Source organism: Anneissia japonica, unplaced genomic scaffold (assembly GCF_011630105.1).
Source record: "Anneissia japonica isolate Jap-2015-1 unplaced genomic scaffold, ASM1163010v1 scaffold287708_len1499824_cov190, whole genome shotgun sequence".
In the NCBI taxonomy this organism is placed as follows: domain Eukaryota; kingdom Metazoa; phylum Echinodermata; class Crinoidea; order Comatulida; family Comatulidae; genus Anneissia; species Anneissia japonica.
In genome coordinates this window covers 917980-944339 of record NW_022752295.1, presented here as the reverse complement: position 1 = coordinate 944339, position 26360 = coordinate 917980, and the positions used below count along the sequence as shown (strand labels likewise).

Genomic DNA, 26360 nt, shown 5'->3' with positions numbered 1-26360 from the left:
TGGCGAATTCAAGGGGGAGTCCCTCCTCACCCGCACTAAATTTATGAAAAATTATTTTTTTTAATGGAGAGAAAATGAAACATTAAGATTTAAGTCTGAGAGTGCCATTTCCAGCAATTTAGTCCCTCCCAGCTGAGATCCCTCTATTTTGAATTATTGGATCTGCCACTGGCATTTTGGTAAAGGAATTTTATTAAAAGTTAGGGCTGACCAATAAGGTATGTATTATGAAAATATCTAGGTAGGCCTATACTGTATTTCAATGCAAATTCAATCTTGTTCCGAGTTTGAGGCTATCCTGACCAAAGTTCAAAGTGTCTATTTAAATTAACACATTTATTTAAACAAATAAAAGAATGAAAGGTGCTACAGTGTACACATCAATTACTGTACAATGTACTATTATTAGCACAGTACTGTAGTACAACAGGTAGGACCAGACAATGCAAACAGCCATTCAAGGATATCGACAATGCAAGGAGACACCACTGGCTTTATGAACCAATCAGAAATACACAAGGTTGATGGGCAACTGATATTCTTTAGGCTTGAATGTTGTTATGTACTATGTAGTACTATATAGTACTATATAGTACTATATAGTACTATACTTTTTGCCTGTTCATATGGCCTCAAGCATATGATGTTTTCCCCCCTTTTTTTTTTTAAAGAATACAGGTGTCAAAGCACTTATAATGTTCGTTTATAAATTCCTTGTTTAAATGACTACATGATAACAACTCTATAGACGAGCTTACAGTACACATGATTTTTCAAATCAATTCAATTGGCCAACCGAAATTCTTTATTTTATTTAAGTTATTAGTCATTGCCAATTATGAATGAAGGTTGACACAATTAAATTTGATGTTTATTTTTATTCCAATTAATCATTAATTAACTTTTGTGCCAATAAATGAAATAATTTACTGTAGTCAAAGAGTAATAATTTGGGAAACTCTAAATACATGAGGATCAAAGGAATATTATATGAAGTGAGATCAAAAGTACATGCATGAGGAAATAAACCATGTCACTACAAACCAATATCGTATTACACTTTTTTTCTTTACATAACAAAGCAGGAGTTCAATTTAATAAAAGTACAGTGTTGGTATGCACTTTTATACATTCAATAATTTTCAAAACAATATGGCTGGCTACAGACATGATTATTTAGGAAAAGTTACAGGTTTTTAGTAACTGATTGATCCCTCCTCCCATACCAGGAAAACAAAATTTCTAAATTTAAATAAGTCTATAAATAACAACTGTGATTTCTGAAACAACATGGAAATTGGAATGCTTCTTTGTAATTATATGACTATTGTAGAGCAGTAAAGTGTATTATTTGAGATCTGTATATAAGGCAAAATATGCAAATAACTATTGTTGTATTCAAAACAACCACTTGGAGAGACAAATATACTGTAGTGACATACTGTACGGTAGGTAATATAGTACCTGTACCTCCATGGGTAAATCAAGGTATTAGGTCACAAGCGAATATCATAGGTTCTCTGCCAACTACTATGACATACTGTACTACTGTTCTACTTTGATCTAGGAATTTAATCTCATAAACCTATTTCTGAAGACTTATGAGTTGCGTACAATTTCAAGTAAACATTTCCTTATCAAATTCTAGAAAGATCATTTCTTTTGGTCTTTGAGGCCGATATTACTTGCACCAATTGTACAGCAATTCAGTCAGCCTGGGGCAACACTAACTATTCATTCAATTTTATTCTAGGTACTTATGTCATAATAGCATTTAATCCGTGAAAAAGAATCTCAATAAATAATAATTGTTCACTTTAGATTTACAGACACAATGAAAGCTATTCAGGTACAAAGTCAACTGAAGTTATTATATTGTAGGGTGTATGGTCTGTTTGCAAATGTTAAGGGCATTTCTTATGTTTCAAAGATTCATCCTGCAAATAAACTTTTGGGCTTATATTTCAAGGGTTCGCAATGGTGTTTTTAGACTGACAGTTACAAAGCAAAAGGAAGAAATTTACAGACATTTCACTGGTTCAGGGTTGCCCTAGTAACTAATTTCTTTAAAATATTATACAAAGCTGATGTGTGCAAAAAAATAAAAATAAAATATGTTAACTCCCCCCTCTCCCCAAATTCAGCACAGTATTTTAATGCTAGTTTTAGATAAATGCTAATGGCTTTAATAGTATACCACCTGGAAAGATAATGGGATGGCATTACTGTAGTACTATACTGTACTTAAAAATTTGAGTTGCCAAGTGTGTACAATTAATTAAAAAGTATATTAGATTTTAGTATAATTAGCTCTCTATTTCAAATCCATTTAATCTCGTTGACATTGAATAAGGACTTTAACTTATTGCACTTTATCTCTGACATGCTACTGTTGGCATCACTCCATCACTTGACAATGGTATGATCCCTCTCACAAAGACCATCTCTTTTGCACATGACCTCTGATACAATTTGAATAAATAAAATATATTCAACTTTAGCCCTCGATTTTATGGACAAGATAGAATTATATTTAATGTTAACAAGTACAGTACTGCATTGTTACACCACTATACTGTTGAAAATGCTTCGTTACAGAGCAACTACCTACCATGTGGTCAAGTCGGGTAGCGTTGCTCAGCAACAAAAACGGTCACGTGGTGCTTTGACGTCAACGGCGCTGCATTCTTGACGGCCTAGTGTTAATTTATTTTCGCAATTTAATTCGACAATCAATTTTGCAAAAATTGTATAGTGTAGATCTACAACATGGTATGTTCCCGTCTCACTGCAGTGATATGTGTGCTTGTTAAAAAAAATCTACATTAAATAAATACTGTAGGTTTTTTTTAAAATTTAATTTGATTCCTGTATCATGAGTTACTATAAGTGTAAACCAATGTTGTATTGATTCAATATTTAATCTAAGTTTATGACAAGATTAGTTAACAAATATTCCTTTGAATCACCTTAAAACTACTGTATAACTGTGAACAAATCGTTTGCTTTCCCAATTACTGTTCTACTTTCTGCAACCAAACTGTAGTGCACCATTTTAAAAATTTACGATTATGATTTAAAATATTAAGTTTCAATAGCTTGTTCGCTAGATTAACTTGCTTATTGATGTGATGGGTTCAGTCGATGATCCCCTTTTACAATTTTACAGTTGACCACTTATACCCTGTTAAGTACATGATTCAATGACAAGTGATTTCATTATACAATACTATACCTTGAACACTCTCATAACAGATGTTGTCAGACTTTTTAGTCAGTATCACACACATATTTTATTATCCAAATTCATTTCATAATCTGATAATAATGCATTCTAAGATACTGTTGTATTTTTAAATTGAACTGTGAACTGTGTTAAAGTAAGCACGTACTGTACTATTTCATATCCAAACTTAGTATTTAAGTGCATCCAATACAGCTGAACGCTACTGTACACTGCGTTTATATACCTCATTAAGAAAATAACTGGGTTCAAATCTTAGAAAGCCCTATAAAAGAATTTATTAGTTTATCACTCTTATTTAGGCTGGAAAAGTGATGAGGGAGGGAGGATTTTTTTAAAATTTTTTATTTTGCTGAAGCCAAATATCACCTTTGTGTTGTTTGCTGGTGCATTGATATTCAAAGTAAAACATGATTGAGATACAAACAATATCTACTAACTATTTAATAAAAAAATATGAAAAAATAATACTTTTCCCAGCTTTCCCCCCACCCCCTCCAAAAAAAAAAAAAAAGTTCACCCCCACCCAAAAAAAAAAATTCTAATTTTTTTTTTTCATGGAAGATACAGTGTGCGTGTGAGGGTGATAAACTAATAACTTTTTTATTGGGCCTTAGGACCCTATGGGAAAGTCACTCAAACTCAACATGTGACTATTATCAGAATATTCTTCCCACAAACACACAAATGCAGTGAGCATATGTTTATGTTCAGGTCCAACAACTTACAGTAGCAACAACATCCATGTGATGCTGTGTGCTAGTAGAATGTTCATACCATGTTAAAAAAAATATAATGATGTTGATGGGTTAAAATTAAACAATAATCCACATACCAAGAACACAATAAACAACCACCACCCAGGAACATAATTATGCTACATATTTTCTAAACAGGAGATATGCGCTGTACAGTAATACAGTATGTTAGATTATAATGGGGAAGTAAAAACTAAATGATATTTATTGGTTAAAAATTGTTAATAATCAATGGTGACTAGCCATCCAGTCATTACAGTATTAACCTCTACAACTTAACTTAAGAAGCAGGGGCAGAGGGGAGTGAAACTAATCTGATGATCATTTTAGAATTTACTGCATGTTTAGCAAAATCAGTATTTTGATAATTTTGTTCCTGGTAGTAGGACACTATGGTAAGTTTAAAAAAAAACAAAAAAACGATGTGGTAAATTTGGCATCACAATTTAGATTACAATGTGCTCCCAGTAATCATTATTTTAAATCAACTATCAGCATAATAATAAATGGTAATGATGGTAAGGATGTACAGAACAAAGGTAGAAAAGATGATCAGATTCAAAATGAAATGTTAGTGAACTCCCCAAAAGCCAAGTGATAATAAAATGAGTGTGTGCAACCATTGCCAAGAAGATATAAAGTAGACAAAAAGCGAAAAACATAGTAAAGCGAAAAACATACTGTAGTAAAGCGAAGGAGAATTTTTTTTAATGGGGAAAAAGCAAAGAGCATTGCAGATTAGGATATTTGAAGCAAACGAAAAAAAAAAAAAAATATACAAGGTACTTTTCTTTGCAGGATCTTCATTGACTATCTTCTTGTGTTTTCTGCCTCGCTTTTTGAAAGATAAACGTTCTCGCATTGAACGCATCATAGTGCCAATTTTGATAACCTCTATTTCTTAACAAAAATTGCGAAAAATGAAAGTTGATGGTAGAAATGATGTCTGAAATGAAATTTATTAATAAAAAATATAAAAGTAATATAACAAAAATTCAAAGAAAAGTAAAACAATTTATAATAATAAAGCAATTTATAATAATGAAGGAAATAAAAAAAACAGTAAAAATTTTATAATGCGCTTACATACATACAATTTTATGTTGTATCAATGCCCTAGCATTCAAACTTTAAAAAAGGCACTGAACAATCACTACATTTAGACTACATATTCACTAAGGGATCATACAAAAATTCATATAATTTATAACATTTAGGTGATTACAAACAAATATACAGCTCAAATGGCCTAAACAAAGGGTGAACATTACAATTTACAAATTGATTAAATGCTATACTATAGACACTAAAATTAAGGAACAAATTAATATTTCACACTATTGAAACATGTTTTTGCATAGCACTGTAGATCAATTACAAGCAAACTGTACAACACAGGCCTACTGTATGTCAAAAAAGATAGTAATTTTATAATAGCTTCATTTAAATTAGACACAGTCTTATAGATCTTGCCACTATATTGTATGTTATGTTTATGTTATCTGCACTTTACAGAACCCATCTGCCACAGGACTGTATACATTGTACTGTGCAGTACTTTTTGGTGATACAGTGTGAACCATAGTTGCATTGATCCTTTTACTTACCACTCCAATGCAGGGAATTGTTAACAATTTGTTTATCCTTACGTGATTTTTTACGCCTCTGATGTAAAGATCCCGAAATGGAAAATTTATTACGCATACTGTACAGTAATGATATTTTCACGTAGTATCGTATACAACAACTCGCAGACTTATTGTGAAACAATTGACTTCTTTTGAACTACTTAAAGGAAAGTTTGACACTACCAGAGAGGAACTAAGTAACTTCCTTAATTGTTTGTACAGTTGTCATAGCCGCTACAGGTTAGCTGATATTATTGTAAACAGGATTAACGGCTGACAATTGTAACTGTGTGTGTTATTACAATTGCCAAGTAGTGTAGGTGTTAGGCCAACTGCAACAAATATTTGTTTCCTGTGACTGTCCTCATAAACTTTTGGCCTTCTTGTTGCCATTAATTTTGGATTTATACATTTCTGAAATACTATTTATAATGCCAAATTGTGAAATAGGGGATTTCTGCAATGCTTTCAGTTTACAGACACATTTTCCTTGGTTGGTTGGAGACTTATATAGCGCATAATACATGGTCTCTATGCGCTCGGGACTAGATGTTGCACTTTACAATAACTTTCTCCTCCCCTAAGGGTAACTTCATGTCTTCAGCAGCCATTAAACCGGCGCACTTTCATCTGTCCACGTCAGGTGAAAAATGAACCAGTACACCGGGGTAACCTCCTACTCATCTCGAAAGATGTACTGGGTTCTTTAAAGTCCACATGAGCATTTGTGTACACTGAGCCTACGGTTTATAGTCCTTATCCGAGAAGACTTGTTCCACCACCAGAACTATAGGAGCGAGCCGGCCGCGAACCCGTGCCGATATTGTTGGCTATGATCACGGTGCCCCTGCTTTAATCGCTCGGCCATTTGGCCCGCTCCGGGCACCGAAAGAATAGGAAAAAAAATAAAGCATGACAATTACTCGAAAGTCCTTCAATAAACAATGAATTGAGTTGTCAATAATTTGTTTGATAAACAGTTTCAATAAATCTGAGCATATAATAAGCCAAATCTAGAGAAATTTCCAAGTTCCATCAAACTGGCATAGAAAACATTGTAACATCTTGACGCATCAGGAAGTCCTGATTTTAAGTGGTTTTAAAAACCAAAACATTTAACATTGATTAGAAATTTAAATCATATGGTTGGCAGGTATTCCAATGTTTAAAATCAACATTGTTATGATATTCTTATTTTAATGAATATAATTTTGTAAAACAAACTTAAAATTAAAAATATAAAAACAGTGGCATTTACTTTTACTTGTTTCAGTGTGGCTTAATAGTAAAAATAATTAAATTAAATTAAATAGCTTTATGTATGTAGAAAGTCCTGTTTATTTTGGATTTAAAATATTAAAATTATTAATAGGAAATTCAAATATGGAACTATAATTTTTTGATTTCTATAGTTTGTGACAGTGCAAGATTTACCTTTTAACCTAATTTGGATTTTTGTCAACTCCAAGATAATGTAATCCATGGACCACTGGTATTATTATAATTATTATTATTATTATGCAGCTGGGGTGAAATTTAGCCTAAGTCAGCTGCATCCGCAGTTCATTAATAATATTTTCTATATAGACTTGTTTCCCACTCTAGCCTACTGTAGCCAAGGCCCAGACTGTAATACAAGGTCTGTGCAGGGAATACATACTGTGGGTCTATCCTCTGTGCACAACACTTAGGTCTAGAGATATGCACGAGCATTTTTGAAAATAAGACTGATTTCTACAGAGGTTTTGCCGGAAATTAGGTATTGGACTATCTCTTGATATATAACGAGTGTGTAGGCCGTAGGCTTAATTAGAGACGATTTGGCCCAGGATGATTTAAATATTGAAACTGGGAGTGATCGCAAGATTATTGGTAGGCAAAATAACTTCAACCCATGACTGTCATTTGTATTTGTTGATGTTTATAGATACAGGTAGTCATACTGAAATAATATGATCATTTTAATAACGATTCTTAATATCCGATGTCAAATGAATTTAGAACGCAATATTCCACACTAGGCCTACTGTAGGTGGACTCCATCGACATCCATCATTGCTATTTACCAGATCTTCCACACTAGTTGGGCCCGATTGTCTGGAAATGGACCCGATCGTCTGTCACCTCCCCTAGGCTATGTAGGATAGGAGTTAGGCTTAGTTAGTTACGATTCTGTGCACCTATTTTCCATTTCCGGCACTAATTTAAGCTAGTTTTTGATGAACCATCCATGCAATTAACACACTTTTTTTACACACAGTATGGACCTAGGCCTACCAGGCCTACTGTAGGCTAGTCCCACAATTTATAGTTTTTTAATTGCGTGGAGGATACCTACAGTAAAAAATTGGAATCGTAATTGCTGCATAATTGCATTGGTTACATAGGCCTATTAAGATTTGGTCAAAGCCTAATTTTCGGCAAAATCTGCGAGGAAATTGGCCCTATTTTCCGAAATACGATTTTTTGGACAAATTTTTGTGTGGCGGATACATTCCCCGCGCAGACCTCACTATACATACAGTCTGGGCCTAGCTCTCTAATACTGTAGAAAGTAAAGTAGGCCTACGGAGATAGGATATCCAATGTATTAATTGGGTATTTCGCGGAAGTATACAACAATTTGACCAAATTACTTCCAGATACAGTAACACTCCAGAAATGATTTCTGGACCAAGTTATTGGCTTTTTAAGCGCGCGAATCGATTTAGTAGAAGTTTTTTTAGTACAACCAATGTTTCGTCGATTTTCAATAATAAAAGGAAACCTTCGCTAGTTTTTTGGTTAACATTTTTGTTTTCTTCAGTTTTTAAACTATAAAGATAAGAAAGTTTTAAATAATATTTGTGAGCATATTAATTGAAATTGATAGCATAAAATTCTATTGTCTTATTACGTACCGCAACTAGGCTCTGCTCGTATGAATAGAGTGCGTCCTCGTTAATTTGCGGCTACACGCGGGGTAAAAAATGTTTTTCCCGCTGGCCATCGTGTTGTCTGAGGCCTGCAATTAGGCCTAGAGTTATGCGATTCAATATAATTTATTATACGTAGAATCTATAAGTTGATAAAAATTATTAAATCTAATATAAATATATATACTAGAATACTAAATTATAATCGTTAGTAATTGTCAAGTATTATTTTAACATGGCCTAAAATGCTACATAATTATACTGTAAGGGACACACTTTTTGTATAATAAAAACAATAGGAATTAACTCCTGCAAAAAACATATTTAAAATAGCAATATCTCTGCTAATATTGGTCCGATTTACATAAATTTTGTTTTAAAATACTTCATTCAGTTATTTCTTTCTATTAAAAATAAATAAAAAATATTTGGGACATTTCAATTTTTTTTTCTAGCTACCTAGATGCCTGGTAGACCTAGATAGGCCTACTCTACCTACCCTAACCAAAGGGCTTGCCTAGAAAGACCTAGGGCCTACTAGGCTTAGCTGGGCCTAGTAGTAGGCTAAGGCTTAGCTAGGCCTAAGTTAGGTACTTATATCTTATAATAATAATAGCCTTATTATATAGAGGGCTAGGCCTAGATAGGCTTAGGTAGGTAGGATGCGATAAGCTAGGGTCAAGCGATAGCGCTAGAGAGGAGAGGCTTTCGGCCCTAGGCCCAACCTAGGAATAGGCCTAGCTTAGTTTTGGCCAACAAACATTATTATTGAGAAAAACATTAATAAATACCAATATAATAAAATACAACTGTCTTGCACTGCAGTCATCATAAGGTCCTAGAGAGAAGAACATGTATGGCATACAAGACAAAACACATAAAGGAATTTGTAGCCTATATTGTTTACCTCATACACCCCTCTTCCGCAATACAAATTACACAGTTGTTTGTGTGCTTGTGAGTGGTCTTCAGTCTATGGTTGCACTGTACCGCTGTTGTTGGGGGAGGAGGCCCGTCTAGTAGTAGCAGCCGGAGCAGCCTGAGTTCTGTTTGGTTCCCAAACAGATAGATATATGCCACACGAAACAGTCAAATTATAATTCCTCAAAAACAAAACCACCTGATTCCTTTCACGTATCACGTAAACATGTTTAATACAACAACTTCGATGATAACAGCATACTCAAGTAGACACACAACTGTCATATAAAGTTCCCTTTTACAGTAATGAAAATCGTAAAATGTGTAAGAATTACGGAGTTTTTTAGGATAGGATCCCTGGGCGAGTCGAAATAATACAACTTTGACCTTAATTCAATGATTGGATAATTTACATCATGTGACTTGATACAGTCTAAGTCCTGTTTGCGCATGCTTAGAATGAGAAACTGAAATTTTGAACTTTCAACTTCACCGCCGCCCGTCTTACGTCGTGAACGAAAGAAAAAGGTACATTAGTTTTTGGTAAGAATGTACCATAAAAATAGGCATTTTTTCAACTAAATACTGCACTGATTAATACATCAATATTTTAATAACAATTCTTAGTTCTTTCATCATCTAATCTGTGTCAAAATTAGAGTTATTTCTTCTTGGGCGATATCGTAAATTTCATCATGGCCCCGGACCCAGGTTAGCTAGGACTTGGCTAGCTAGAACAGCCCTGCAGGCAGGGCTCAGGCTAGGTAGAGTAGCCTAGGCCTCCTTCCTGCTTTAGGCCTAGTCAATAGGTGAAGCCTAGACCAGCTTTATTTTAAGTTTCAAATGTGTTTGGCAGCAGGAAGATTGCATCGTGTTGTGTGTGTTCATGTACGTATGACCTGGTAACAAGACTGGAATATAAATACTAGAAATTTAATTCAATCAATATAGGCCTATCAACGAATCGTCATGAATTACCATCGTCATCACCTCGGCCAGCCAGGCTGTCCTGCTGTAGAATCTACCTAGGGGCCTATGCCATGTGTGGGTGGTGCATTGGGCTCATAAGATGATTGGCCCATTTCCAGACCATCGGGCCCAACTAGTGTGGATGATCGGGACCACCATGGACTATCATCAGGCCCGCTTTCATTCAGTATTGTGTTCTAAATGTATTATTTTAACACCTACAGCTATTTAAGAATCATAATTAAAATGATCATATATTTACTTGAATATTTATTTCAGTATATACAATGCGGATGATGTGTTTTTTTTTTCAATCAACCATGACGGTCTGGCCCATTTCCAGGCTATCAGGCCCACTTTCAAATTGGGCCTGATTGTCTGTAATTTATTGTTTTATAGATCTAGCATGAGAAAGATGTTTTTGGTTGAAAGAAGCACCAATAAAGCCTTTCCATACTGTAAAGTATATTATTTATTGCGCAGATGATACTTAAAATTTGCGCGTAAAAACATTAGGAAAACGGATGCGAAGATGTCAAGGTCTAATTCAGCAAACTATGCACAGAAATCAGCCCTTATTTTTCGGAATGTGTGGACGAATTTCTAGGCCTAATTTTTGCGCGGAGAATATATTCCCCACGGAGGCCTTATTTTACAGTCTTAAAGCCTTGTTTCATTTATTCGTTGATTATGACCGAGTAGTGCAGTGCCCAGTAAGTCTGTTCATGACATTTTAAAACAATTATATTTTATTTATTTTATTAGGGGTCATCCATTATTTTCATCATTTTCACAAGTGTACAAAACGTACGCTTAGGGGAGGGGGTTGAAGGCATGTGTACGCTTTTAAAAAAGTAAAAAAATGACGATTTGGAAATGTTAGCCTACGTTTTTGTGCCTAGACATTTCTCTAGAAAGCCAAAGTTTATCGTTATAAATTCACTGGTAAATGTTCAGTTTATGAACTGTTTATACACAGCGTCATCTTACATCCCTAATTAACGATGTGTTGAAAAGCATTGTATACTTACAAACAATTTCAAAATACAAGGGAAATGCACTCTAGCTCCGTAAATTTAATAAACTGTAAGCCAGTAGCTGACAAAACCACACAGCCTGACACAGACAGTATAGGGTAGCAGCATTGGGAGCATGTGTTTCACTGTGCTATGATGATAAGCCTACCTTATTTCTTCTCCCTTCTACAGTGTACTTCACTAGGCCTAATTCCTATCTTTTAAATTCAATGGGCCTACATCACTCACTCTATTTAACATTTTAAAACACAATTTATTATTTGTATTCCATGGATATGCATGATGACATAAACTTTACATGTTATCTATTACTAAATAACTGTACAACACCAGCAGTCCACAAGCAAAATTCAAGCTAAGGTCTAGAGGCAGTGTGAAGTAGGTCCTCATCCAAAAAAAACAACAAATCATGCGCCACTAATCTAGGTGAAAGGTTAAACATGTCAATTTTTCTTAAACTTGCTTTCTACTTCCTCTGATGTCTATGTGGTAATAAATTTAAACAACAAGAAATGTTTATTAATTATTGTTTTTATTTTTTATTAAATTATTATTAACAGAGTAGACCTACTGTATGCAAGTTTGCTTTGTCAAAAAAAGCAAAAAGAGTAGTTTTGTACTCTTGTGAATATGAGGAAAATAATGGATGACCCGTTATTATTACTGTTGTTAATAATAATTATTAATTATTGTAATTATTAATTTTAACTAATTTTTTAAATGCTTGCGGTAGACCACTTGATAGTTCTGAAAAGAACTCTTGTTTTTGTTGACAATGTCTCAACGACTCAATAGAGTTGCATCATCCAAAATTGTGCTTGCAACTGTGATAGATTATTGCAGCCTACAGGCTTTTTAATGGATTTTATTTATTCACTGCATTCTGTCCATTTGTTTGCAAGATTACTAATCAAAGGATCATCATACAATTTAGTGGTCCTCTAAGGAATATGTGATTATGTTTCGGTGTTAAAAACTAATGAATGGTTCAAATTTGAAGTGTCCATATTTGGGTGAAGTATGACATCATTTATGCTCATATAGACCACACAGTCACATAAACTTTGATAGTGGGGACAGAACTCTACTGAGATCAGTAGGCCTACATAAGTGATTGAATTTTAATGTGAAGGGTAAAGATCATATTCTTCATTACTCAGCAATCAGACAGGACTGAAATATAGTATGCACTCTATGGAGTGACAGATCTCGTTATTGATTCTGTGTAAGTATAGGGAATTTTTTAAATAGCAATGTTATTTAAAATATAATTTGCAAAGTATTTACTCCAAAATAAGAAATGCTTATACAAGATATGAGATTATGGAAGCCACTCTAGTTACCCTCACCCTCAGTTTTTTTATTCCTAGAGGAATTAAACTGTATATGGAAAATTTTCGAGATAACCAGTACGGGCTATGTAATTTCCAGCAATGGATTAATTAAAGTTATCTAACTAATTTTGGTTTCTGTCCACAAACTTTTATTCGTTTATTTCCCACGTCCGCTCTTGTTTAATCCGCTTTATTATTTACAACATATTTTATATTGTATGTTTCACCTTTCTATGTTAATTATATTTCGTGTGTGGAAAAACAAACAAGAGTATGTCTATGTCTAGTAGGATATCAAAATGTAAATCATTTATAAATAATTAAACCTTGACCATTTAGAGTAAAAACGAGTGTTAATTCTTTTCATAACTATTAGGAATTAGTTTTAGTCATTTGAATAGCATCCCCAATGAACAAAAAGTGATATTCTTTTTCTGATACTATACAGTAGCAGGCTCCTTGAACAAGCATGTTCAGCCTAAAATGGAATACTTGTATACTGTACCTCAACTGAAAACAATTGCTATTTCTTGCTTTAAAATTTTATGTCAGTTTATTGGTTTAAACCTTTTTTTCTTGGCTTATGTCATATTTTATTTTAAAATTCAATTTTAAGTGTTTTTGTAGTTAAAAAAGATTGTTCGTAATGATATCACTGCAAATTAAGTTCGTAAAATCAAAAGTTTGTAATTGGGAGGCTCGTAATTGGGAGCTGTTACTGTACAGTATTTAAACAATATATTATATAATGTACCTATATAATATACCTCTTGTGCTTAAATGAAAGAATTAACGTCTAGCAATCTTCTACAGTAGACTACTGGCAGGCATATTGCTTGTCAAAATATTGACCATAAAAAGTAGTTAATAGTACTATAGATATTTGTCTCATGAATCATTTGTGCTAGTTAGACAGACCTGTGGTGGTTCACAGTGGCGTATATAGAAGTCTTGAAATGGGGGTGCTGATGCTGGGTGCGAAAGTGAAGTTGGGGGGGGGGGGCTCGATAATCAGTTGAAGGGTGCAAATTTGTCAAAATAAGGTGATTTTAGGTGATTTTCAACTACTTGACCATGATTTTTTGAAGGGAGTGGCTGGGGGGCTCGAGTCATTTTTGGAGGGGCGTGTGCATCCCCCTAGATACGCCACTGGTGATTCATTATTACTCTGGACTATAGATATAGTATATTATACTGTAATGCTTTTTTTATGTTAGTATCTTTCTGATGATAGCAATGCCCTACAAAGGTATGCCTGTAGTTCTAGGCTACAGGATCAGAACAATGCTGAAATTAGCAGCTTGTAAGGCAAGCCTACCAGTGGATTGAGCTTCAGTGAAATTCAATTGTCTTATAGAAGTCAGGCTTGAACATTCCATGGCAGCACTCACTACTACCATTACTGTCACATATGTTGTCCTACAAAATTGGGATTTTCATGCAGTCCATTAGTTCTATGATCATATTCTCATTTGTGGACTACACTGAGTTCTAGTAAGCATTGGAAACATTGTATTCTTCTGTGAAAAGGTCTGTAGCAAACATATTGTTATATTTCTTATTTTTATATTCAAGTGGAATTAGCCTGCCTAGTTTTGAAATTAAAGGTTTACTTGATAAATTACAAGCTTGAGAAAAACAAATCTTGTGGAATATGTTAGTCTTATAGAGGAGTTACAGTAACTCACATTGGTTTAATTCATTATTCACAATTACAGTACAACTAAATTAAAACTAGTTTGCCTAAGTCTAATTTGCCAAACTCGAATAATTTTTTAAGTTGATCTAATTTTACATGCCATATATTGTTTTGTATCATTAATTAACTATCTATCTTTCAATGCCATTTTGGATTCGATTTACTGTAGGAAAGTTCAACCGCAGTTAAATTTAATTGGTCTTACATGTTTGAGTACATCTATTTGTTTGTAATGATGATCATAATTATTTTTAGTTACTATAGTTGCACTGTTTCATTGTATAAATTCTTGTTTTTTTTTTTCTTATTCACAATGAATTAAATGTTAAATAATGATCATTAATGTTGAATTTTTACCATAGAACAAGGGATGATTTTGTCATTCAAATTTATAAACAGTAATCTATAAGTTTATTACTGTATGAATAATTCATGATTAAGGTTTAATTAGTTTCAACAGCTGGCAGCAGAGAATAAGTGGAGTGTGCCATTCAGTTGGTGTAGTTTTTAGAGTCTAGCTCTTGGTATCATAATTAAAGGCTGGGTTTGGTCAAAATACTTCATTTACTGTAATGCTTATTCTTGCCTGGATGTTGAAAGAATTTTAAATTATATCATAACAATATTAACAAGAAGATTGAAAGCCAAAAACCCTTTTCTACAGTACATGTAATAATACCTTAAAGAAAAAGTTAAAAGGAATCTATGCTGGATGGATATTTTATTGTAATATTTATCAATCTCTTCTCTGTACTGAACAGAACCATAATTCAGGATAGAACACTATGTACTGTACTCAGTGGGAGGGGGGAGGGGAGGGGAACCAGTGAGGGTCAAGGGCAAGCATGGACCCTATCTTAACAAGGTCATTGGACATGGACTTATTAATTTGCTGATCCACACAAATTTTATTGTAATTTCACACATTTGATAATGCTTATTTTCACTGTCAGGCCATCAAAGCTATGCAATACTTAAAGGTTATTGATAACAAATGGAAAGGTAGTCTCATAGTTCAGTCTCTTACATGTTTTAATATGTTTTTATTGAAGCTATGCTTTTATCATTGAACTTACTGTAATCCTCTATTTTCACAGATTTGAAATTGAAATTTTATGCAATATGGCTGTCAACGTGTATTCAACAAACTGTACATCAGATAATCTAAGTAGACAAGATATGTTATCGTGGATTAATGGATCATTAAGTTTAAACTACACAAAAATTGAACATATGGCCACAGGTATGTACTGTATTTGTACAAAAAAATGTAAACATTACTTAGATTTGAAATTGGTTCATGTAGGCCTACTGTATTATAGTAGCACTTTAAACCATGGCACTGATAATTACAATAATAATTAATTAAATAAGTACTAAAACTATAAAAAAACAAGAATACATTATAATAATACTTGTAATTTTAGTGATATTGAATCCAGATTTTTACAGAATTAATGAGCAGAACTGGATAATGTTACTATATTCATGTATTTTGAAATATGTCCAATACAAATACAAACATATGCTAAGAGTTTGTTGAATAACATGTAACAAACATTTGTAGTTGAATCTGGTAAATTGGCTTTGAATTGTTTTCAAAGTAATGATAGTATTGATACTAGTATTCACAATAATTTCTATATTTTTCTTTATCTGCAATAGGGTCTGCTTATTGCCAGTTAATGGATATGTTGTTTAGTGGCACAGGCTGTGTTCAAATGAAAAAGGTTAAATTTCAGGCCAAGTTGGAACATGAGTACATAAATAATTGGAAGGTTCTACAAGTATCCTTCAAGAAAATGGGGGTTGATAAGGTAAATACCTGTTACACTGGTAACCTTCAAAATCCAAAGCTGGTCACTCACAGCGCATGACGTTCGTCGACCAACACGATTCTAAGGAAAACACCGCGATACGACTGCAACGCATCATTTTTAATGACGATCTGTTCAGACTGCCAATGACAATCGGCAGATGGAGTTGTATCGACTAACGCTCGCAGAGAGCGGAGTTACATTCGACGGCCAATCGTCATACAACGCAGTGAGTGGCCAGCTTAAGTAATATGCAAATTAAAATGGTATATTGACACTTACAGTAGGCCTACATATGATAGACCTAGTTCTACTAGTCATCATTATAACCTCAAACCATCGCAGCACCAGGGGGAGAGAGGTCTGGAAATTCGATCATGCACAGACAGGCTGCTGTGATCTCCTTTCACAGTCTATTTAATTCGGCTTGAAGTAACTTAGATCAACCAAGTAGGAAGCTAATACCACTGCCACTAGCTGTCTCATAAACTCTACTCTGTAGGCTAAAATCACAATTTTTGTTGCTGTGTCCATACTATGGAATTCTCTGCCCAATTTTATCAGTAGTTTATCATCACTGAATTTATTATTTATTATTACTTATGTAACTCTGGGGTTGGCTAGCCAGCCGTCAAAGTGCAGATAAATGGCACACTCGTCCATTGCAGATTAAGACTGCTGATTTGAAAGTCTAATTACATAATTACCGCTGTCCCATCCTTTCAGGGCACAAGAATGAGGCCAAAAAAATAAAATTTTGTGTTGGCCACGTTTTGAGAAAATCCAAAAAAAGCGTAGGTCGGTAGAAAAACTTTTTTTTTCTTTTTTTTCATACAACCAAATATGTGTTTACGCCTAAAAAGTAGAAAATACACAAATAATACAACAATTTTGGATTCGCATCGCGTACCATTCAGCAAAATAGGCTAGACTTGGCCCCTTAGCCTCGGCTAAATTCCAGCTTTATTTGCTTATAAAAAAATATTGTTTGTTGTCTAAATAAAAAACTAACCCTTAATTTCGTAAAATTTGGGTCGGTCGGGTGTGGCCAACACAATATTTATTTTTTTTTTTTGGCCTAATCATCAAATCACTTATTTTCTATTTTTCAGGTCATTCCAGTTGATAGGCTAGTGAAAGCCAAGTTCCAGGATAATTTTGAATTTATACAGTGGTTTAAGAAGTTTTTTGATGCCAACTATGAAGGACACGAATATGATGCTGTAACAGCTAGGGGTGAAAAGGTCGGTCAATCACCAGCTGTACAAAAGAAAGTTGCCACCAAGAAAACAGTGGCACCAACAGGTAAGAATCTGTTATGTTATCATTGTCATTCAGTATATTGCGTATGACAGTAGCCTACAACTTTCTATTCGTGATTCTGGTCCTAGACTGTTCTTGTTGCTAGTGTCATTGTTGTAAATCTGAAATATTGAAAAAAGATTGGAAATCTCCTGCAGCTTGCATTATGTACAAATCCCCAGTGGTGCAGATTTGCAGTAAATAGAACAAGGGCTAGGTGATGAAGAAATTCATTTTCTCATAGAACAACATAAATCATAAATTTTGAGAAGTGTTTCAGTGATATATTTTTTGCTGGAGTTGTGTTTACAGATGTAGAAGAGAATTATATGTTCATGTGTTTGATATCGACTGTTTTTATGTCTTAAAATAGGACTTGGTTGATCCTCAAAGATGTCTTATTGTTGTATCTGTTGTTGCAATTCTTTTTTACAATATTATTATTTTATTTCTTAATAGGAAGATCTAAAGGCCCTCAGACAACGTTGAGAGTTTCTGCACAGACACCCAAGGCTTCAGACCAGGCAGCAAACCGAAAATTACAAGAAGTTAATCGTGAGGTATATAATATGTCAGACAAAGGGAACATGAGTATTAAAACAGAAAATAACATGTTCTCTGTAACAACAAAGATTCTGCTACCACTCCTAATGCAAAGTTTCAATTACGACACGACAACGACACGATACAGATGCGTGCAGTGTTAAACTCTGCAATGATGTGTCATAATCGTGTCTAGTGGCTTATGTCTTCCAATATTGTTTTTTTTTGTCAATTTCAACAATAGTAGAAATTACAAAAACTTCCAAATAAACTATTAAGGTTAAGGGAGCTGAGTATTTGTTCCATAGATGTTTGATTCAATGACTGGGGGTAATAATATGAAGTTCTTAGAGGAGTCTATGATGCAGTGATACAGTATGACTGGCATATATTATACTTCCTACAGTATTGTGTTCTAAGTGGATTTGTTTTGTGGGATTTGGAGGGAGGTAACCCAGAAGCCTCAATAACAGGATTGGCACCAGGCCCATAACCAGGGTGGTTTTGGGGATTCAGCTGAAACCCCCTTTTTGACCATTTTATTACTGTAGTAGTAAATATCATAACTTTGTTTATTACAGAAACACTTTTCAGTTAAACTTGGCTTAGGGAAACCACTCCCTCCCCTTTTTTCCCCCATGAACCTGGTTAAGGGCCTGGGCACCATAACAACAATCTATATTTCTATGGGAATTATTTTTTTCCCTTTATTTAAGATGGACGAATTACGGCTGACAGTCGATGGACTGGAGAAAGAGCGAGATTTCTACTTCAACAAGCTGAGAAACATTGAAGTAATTTGCCAAGAATTTGATGGAACTGATCATGATGGTATCAACAGGATACTGGAAATATTATATGCTACAGAGGTACAATTTTTCACCTTTTCCTTTACAGATTTTATGCTATTTTTACAATTTAGTTCATCCTTAATACTATTTTTCTTTTTTCATGGGTTTTATTGTTAATCTTGTATTTTGTCTTTTCTTTATGAAAGTTTTCTTTACATAATATAATTTATTTCATTTAGCATAATCTCATTATTTCACAAAAGCTAACTACAGTATATTTGTCGTAAAGTAAGGTAGGATGGTCAAAAAATATCTCGTTTGATAATCCGTCTACTTATTCAATTTATATATATATTCTACAAATGATTAAATTCATTATATAATATATAAAAAGAATAAATATTTATTTTCAAAGGACCATCAGAAGGTATACTTAAGTTATATACTTTTTGGCTGAAACCTTTTCATACCATAAAGATAACAGTGAAAAAATTATTTAATAAAAGTGGAAGGTATTAATTTAATAAAATAGTTGATATTTAAACCGAAGACTGCTACCAGTGAAGATTTTTATCTATATAATATGCTGTTGGCTAAGAGATGCAGTAAAACCCTCCAATCAGAGCACAGTGGCAACTTTTCATGAGTGGCTATTTTTTACTATGGTTTGCACAATCCGTTAACTTGGTCCCATCCATGGGGTAATATATATATATATATTTTTTTTCCGTTGTGCTTTTTAAAACAATGCTGCCCTCATTAGGATGGATTTGCAGCTCCTGATGAGTTTGAGGACGACGATTCGGATGCGTTTCCTGAACTTGGGGATCCGATAGACGACTATAGTTACTGACAGGTCTACTACTGACAAATATTTTGCTTGCTCAATGTATATCACATTACATCTGTTTTATGTTCTTTATTATTATTGGAATGTTTTGGTATGCCTCGTTTATTTTTTGTACAGCTATTTAAAAGTCACCCACCACATTGTACCTATTACATCACTAAATTATATTGTTTGATAACATTATATGGTATTATAGTAAATATAAAGTGTGCAATTATGCTTGCATTTATAACCACACAATATGTTCTCATTTGAATGTAAATATAACATTTTATTTTCTCATATTATCTTATTTTTATTGTTCTTATACCTATATTATTAACTTTTAATGTTTTGTAAATAATATAATCAAAGTTTGTTATATTATTTGTTTACACTTTGTATCTGCAAATAGAAATTATTATAGGTATCTACAGTATTTAATGTTCTTAATTGTGGACTGTAATAAACATTTGTGTTTACATTAATTCTCATAATCATGAAAAGCAAAAATTGATGGCGATGCTATTGAGATACTTTTTTTTTTAAAGATTGTTTTATAGTATTGTTCCTTTTTCACTACGTGTGAAATTATCAATGAATTTTTTTTTAAAAAGGTGGCATTCTGTGGCATTTCTTAAATTCTAGAGCAAAACATGACCTTGACTGAGAAAAAATTGATACAATACATCTCCTACCGTATATAGTCGCGTATAAGGCGACCCCCCCAGTTTGACAAGGTTTTTGGATGATTTTTGTATTTATATTCAGTATTTAAAATTTTTTTTTTTCTTACTAACATTTAGTAGGTCCATTGCAGTAGTAAATTTGCTTGTTATGGATGATCCACACATGAAACGAAAATGATTTCAAAAATCTAAAATTTGTATGGCACGTCTATAAAACAACCCCCTGCTTTTCGATCCTAATTTGCTGTTTTAAGGCCCGTCTTATACACGAGTATAATATACATATACATATGTAGCATTATTCCCGTATATTATATGGTAATAATGCTACCATTGTTTGCAACAGTTTCTAACCCATTCATACTAGTGAACATCAGAAATGAATTTAATAGATCATTGTTAACCTACTTAATTTTTAGTTGCTCATTGATATTTTATTTTTTGTTTATCGTTATTTTATATGCATGGATTTCAATTATAAGTAGTTTAGCTTTTTATATATGTCATGTTTTGTTGTATGAACAATATTTTTTTTCTCACAAATAATTTCAAATTATAGTATTGGGACATTTTTTTTTCTCTTCGTTTTATAGTGCTTTGTTTACTTTCATTTTGTATTGCAGATTGATAAATGCATGTATTTATTAAAGTAATTGATATAGAGTAAATATTTTTTTAATAGTTTATCACAACTATTTTCCATTTTGATTTGTGGAGCACATCAATTTGTTTAAAAAAAGGGCTTGTTATGGACGATCCACACATGAAACGAAAATGATTTCAAAAATCTAAAATTTGTATGGCACGTCTATAAAACAACCCCCTGCTTTTCGATCCTAATTTGCTGTTTTAAGGCCCGTCTTATACACGAGTATAATATACATATACATATGTAGCATTATTCCCGTATATTATATGGTAATAATGCTACCATTGTTTGCAACAGTTTCTAACCCATTCATACTAGTGAACATCAGAAATGAATTTAATAGATCATTGTTAACCTACTTAATTTTTAGTTGCTCATTGATATTTTATTTTTTGTTTATCGTTATTTTATATGCATGGATTTCAATTATAAGTAGTTTAGCTTTTTATATATGTCATGTTTTGTTGTATGAACAATATTTTTTTTCTCACAAATAATTTCAAATTATAGTATTGGGACATTTTTTTTTTCTCTTCGTTTTATAGTGCTTTGTTTACTTTCATTTTGTATTGCAGATTGATAAATGCATGTATTTATTAAAGTAATTGATTATAGTAAATATTTTTTTAATAGTTTATCACAACTATTTTCCATTTTGATTTGTGGAGCACATCAATTCGTTTAAAAAAAGGTTTTTTTTTTTTGTAGTTCTAAGCATGCTAAGTGTGCAACATAATAGTTTATTTGTAAATATTATTGTACTGTCAATTAACAGACAAGTACTTTTAAAATTTAAATTAAAACCAACAAATATTTATAGTTATATATTTAACATTTGTTGTACCAGATTAAAACTAATCATGTTTGTTTGTTTGTTTTTTGTTTTTTTTGCATTCTTGTAGGATGGTTTTGCACGACCAGAGGAGCTAGAAGATGGAGGAGAGGTTGAAGGAGAACTAGCGTATGATGAAGGAGAGGTTGAAGGAGAAGGGTTAGATGAAGAGGAGACATACTAATAATAAATATAATTTCACAATTGTATATTTCTTTGCATTGATTATTCACTTATTTCTGATCTTCAGGTCAGAGTGCTTTTGTGGTCCTCCCAGAATTGCTGTAATGGTAATATTCACAAGTAAAATCTGGTTATGGGTAGTGCAAACATAATGATAAGCGGCTGAAGATTTAAATTGATGTGAAAGCGAGAAGGGTTTCACAATTATTGTTAGTACCTACGCTTCTCAAATATTATGTATATTTTTTTCCATGTTCAAGTTGTATGTCTCAGAAGCAATGTTTATTTAATGGGTTCTGTGTTCTGCTCACAATAGCATAGTAATTATCCACCAATATATAACACTTTTTAAAGGAAAACTAGAAAGGGAGTACTATTGCATCTGAGTATATAGCCAGTTGTTTTTTTTTTCTTTTTCATATTACAGTATTGTTTTTTTGTCTTCACACACAAACACATGATGTCTTTGAACACGATTGGAATATCCTCATTTGACCTAATATTTTTGACCATCTTAAATTTAATGAATAGATGATGTACTGATATTGTTATGAAACTGCTTTATGATTTTAAGGAGGTTCCTAATCCTTTTGATACAGGTTTATTTATCTTGGAAAGAAAATTTACTGCCTCGTATTGTAATGTAAGGTAGTTAATTATTCCATTGATGTATGTGCTTCAATTTGTTGTGCTTACCAAATAATTGTCCATTGTAGATATGTTCGTTTTTACCTACTAAAGTCCGGTTTTAATTTTGTTTTCATATTTTCTATATTACATACTTGTATGTTCTGAGGTTGAGAGGTATGTCTGGATTTTATCAGGGAACGGGATAGTACTAACAGTAAATTTGTGTGTGCGCAGGTGGATGTAAGCAAGGCTTTGTGACATAGCTTTTATCGGTACATATAGATAATCACATGACCATATATTTAAAACAGGAGATCCGATAGCAAGATAGGATTGCATATATCCAGCATCCAAATGTCAAAATGTAATAGCTACAATGTCAGTTTGAACTACCAAATTGTCTTTATATATATGTTATACTTTTATTTAAAATATTTCCCAGAAAAATAAGCATTAACTCACAAAATATTACATAGGCTGTTACCTCATTATATGTTAATAAAAAATGTATTGTTTATCAAGTACCTATTGTCAAAACAGACAGAAAAAATCTTTCAAATTTACTGTTTAATATTTATTATTTTTTTCTATGATTTTATTTGTTCCTTGTTGTTTTATTTTTTTTTTATTTTTATTTATTTATTTATTTATTTTTTTGGAGAGTCACTTTATTGTAAATATCTGCACAGTTAAATTGCTTATATGATGTATAGCTGAATGGGTTATCCTTGTTGCATCCTGTTTGTATATTTTCACTTATGTCTCGTATAGTATATACTCGTATAGATTTCACCATGCTCCTCTGAAGCCTTCAACTTCAAAATCTCTGAAATACAAGTTTCTGTGTGTACAATACAATTTAATTAGATAAAGCAGGCTTGGAGCTACAACCAAATGATCTCTGATATCTTTATGGAGTAGGACAAATATATTATATACTGTAATCTGTTATAAATTTCTCTTGTTCTCTTAAAGCACCCCATGCATAGAATGAATGATATCTTCCATTTTCAGAGACGAATAGCCATCTACGATATTCATAAGATCTGTGCGTGTCGTCAGGTTTTATGCGACAGGTACCTGTGATTTACCCATATATGGGTTGATTCGGCATATTTATCCTTATAAAGATAAATCAAAGATAAATCAAAGACATTTATCACATAAACCTTGAGAGTATTGGCCAGAGATTTCGGCTGGGTGTTTAGCAGTGAATTTATTTATCTGTTATAAACATGATTAGTTATATATCTGTCTTGATATAATATTGATGTTAGTAGCATAAGTGTACTTTTATATATTGTTATTTGTGAATGATAATAACATTTGTCAGTATATTTGAAATTATTTTATGTTGTGTCAAAAATTCAAGATACTTTCCAATGTACTTCAGTAGCATATAACTGTAGGGCCCACCAAAATAGATTGTGAGTTATATATATTTTTTGTGTTTTACTTTTTTTAAATACTTCTATTTATCTATCATTAATGGAAAAGTCGATAGAGGGCGACAATGAAATTTTCAGTGATCGATAATTATAATTTGCAAAAAACAAACATACCTAACTTTTTAGAAATAACTTGGGCACAAACGAAATAAAAAATACCCTAGATTTTATTCTGCAGAACTATACAGAAAATGTACTTTAATTTGTTATAAACAGTGACCCAATCTCTTCCATAATTTGTGATCTGTGAGCTGGCTCCCCATTATATGTATGCAATTTATTATTAATCCATAATATTATAATATATTATTTTTTATTATTAAAATTATTTTATTATTTTTAATATTTTCAAAAAAAGAACAAAATTTAAGACATGTTTGGACGTTTGTTAAAACAAAATTTAATTTTAACATTTTTTGCTTATCTTGGATTTAACTTAACTGTGAACTAATGCAATTTAATATAATCAAATGTTTAAAATTGTTTACATATTTTCAAATAAAACTTTCCACTTCGTAAACATTTTGCTCGCTGACATATATTTCCAAATGGAGTGCACTGGATAATTTAATTTCATCTTTTTCCAATTAGTACAGTCAATTTGAATGTGGTTAATTTTAAGGAAGCTAAATCAGTCATTAATCGTATATAATTTATAATATATATACAGTATACACATTTAAAACTTAACATTTATCTCTTGAAATATTCTGTTGATGTAAATCAGATATGTAAAAAGATAATGTTCTCAATACAATTTATGTATTAGCATGGTTTTTTTCTTCTATTTGCTATAAATTAAATCTTGAATAAACTCATATTTGTTATGTGTAATCACCATATATATCTGTAGTATAGTTTTACTTCATAATTTATATTCTTTTATTGTTTTCTGCATTGTATGACAATACTGTATTGTAGTTAGTCTTTTGTTGAGAGTTGTTAATTTAATTCCAGTAAAAAGAAAACAATATGCCTTCGGTGGTGTACTTAAATCCAACAAAAACATTATCATGTTTCGGGTTTGGTACAGGATAAACTGAGCACTGGACTTAATTATGTTTATTTATGTTTCCTTTCCAATTGTGTCTTTAATTTTTCTCGGTAATTTATAATATTCAAACTACTTTTTTGACTCATAAAGTTTAAAGGAATTGTATAGTGATATTTAACAAATGTGATGAAACAAGGTTTTACAATTGTAAATGTTGCTAACTGTAACATTGAAAGTGTGGAATAGAAGAAAAGTTTGGCATAATAACATTTATTTAGTATAAGCCTTGCCCCTGTGGAAACTATTTTGTCCACAATACGTTGTAGCGCATAGAAATTTATATTATGCGCCTTATCAGAGATTGATTGATTTACTGTATTCATTTTTATACAGTAACAATAACAGTATTAAATCAAAATGTTGTAAATGTAAAATCTGTCCTTTATTATTATTGTCAATTGGCATACAGATATAAAAGAAACTGAAGTCAATACCGACATACATTATTTGATTTTAGTCACTTCCAATTAGTCCATTTTGAAAATTTAGGCCTATGTTATTTTTTAAAAATTATATCGGTAATGCGATTGTACATAGGTTCCCAAGTGTTGGGTTTATGTCAATATTAGTCCCGAATTTAGGTTTTAAAGAACCTTAAACATAGCCAAAATACTGTACTTTCATTATTATGTATATACAGTATGCATTTTGAAGGGAAAAAAACCTATTGCAAAGCAGCTGCTTTCATAGGATGGTAAAATATTTGTAAAAGCATACAAAATGTTTCCTTAAACGCTTATTGGTATTGAAGTCCGAAACTGCTTGAGGTATACCGCTAAAAACCTATACAGTGAACATAAGTACAGTATTCATTTTTGTGTTGTTACAGAAAAACTAGCTACACGGTTATATGGAGCCTCTATTATTGCATGTCAAATTTAACAACAGCATGGTAAAATAATAAGGTAAGCAAACTACAAGAAGGAAATGATATGCTAGGTACTTTGTGTTAGCATATAAATAATAAATCTGCAAATCATATTTGTCATGGTGTACATGTTTGGTTTGTTCATTTTGTCTAGAAGTTTAGTAAAGAAATTGTAGGCCTAATACATGTTTTTAAGACACCCACATTACAGGCATTTCAA

At 32.4% G+C, this 26360-nt stretch overlaps 2 protein-coding genes across 8 annotated transcripts in view; one reads left to right on the top strand and one right to left on the bottom strand.

Moving 5' to 3' along the window:
* Positions 1–9850, bottom strand: part of LOC117122198 (phosphatase and actin regulator 2-like) — a 28932-nt gene extending 19082 nt beyond the window's left edge. Inside the window, exons 1-2 of one of the 6 annotated variants that reach the window (XM_033267702.1) lie at positions 9453–9850; positions 4789–4948 (exon numbers count right to left, since the gene is read on the bottom strand). In XM_033267702.1, the coding sequence (XP_033123593.1) occupies positions 4789–4876 (88 nt within the window). In that variant the 5' untranslated portion in view covers positions 4877–4948; positions 9453–9850. Of the gene's footprint in view, positions 1–4788; positions 4949–5609; positions 5818–9452 lie in introns of those variants that run through there. The other 5 variants (XM_033267703.1, XM_033267704.1, XM_033267700.1 and 2 more) reach the window with 5 other exon arrangements.
* Positions 9851–9921: 71 nt separating this feature from the next.
* LOC117122252 (microtubule-associated protein RP/EB family member 1-like) lies at positions 9922–26253 on the top strand. Of its 2 annotated transcripts, XM_033267787.1 has the most exons (8): positions 9922–10009; positions 15603–15748; positions 16171–16322; positions 17435–17627; positions 18084–18184; positions 18884–19036; positions 19722–19814; positions 22028–26253. In XM_033267787.1, exons 2-7 carry the CDS (start codon positions 15628–15630, stop codon positions 19809–19811), a joined length of 810 nt encoding a protein of 269 aa, XP_033123678.1. In that variant the 5' UTR covers positions 9922–10009; positions 15603–15627; the 3' UTR covers positions 19812–19814; positions 22028–26253. The 2 variants fall into 2 exon arrangements, with proteins under 2 accessions (XP_033123678.1, XP_033123677.1); XM_033267786.1 differs by lacking the exon at positions 19722–19814.
* The last annotated feature ends 107 nt before the right edge of the window (positions 26254–26360 follow it).

Coding starts and splice junctions, on each gene's coding strand:
- LOC117122252 (XM_033267786.1), top strand. CDS start 15,628: ATGGCTGTCAACGTGTATTCAACAAACTGTACATCAGATAATCTAAGT. Junction 18,185..18,883: donor TACAAGAAGTTAATCGTGAG/GTATATAATATG, acceptor CCTTTATTTAAG/ATGGACGAATTACGGCTGAC. Junction 19,037..22,027: donor AAATATTATATGCTACAGAG/GTACAATTTTTC, acceptor GCATTCTTGTAG/GATGGTTTTGCACGACCAGA.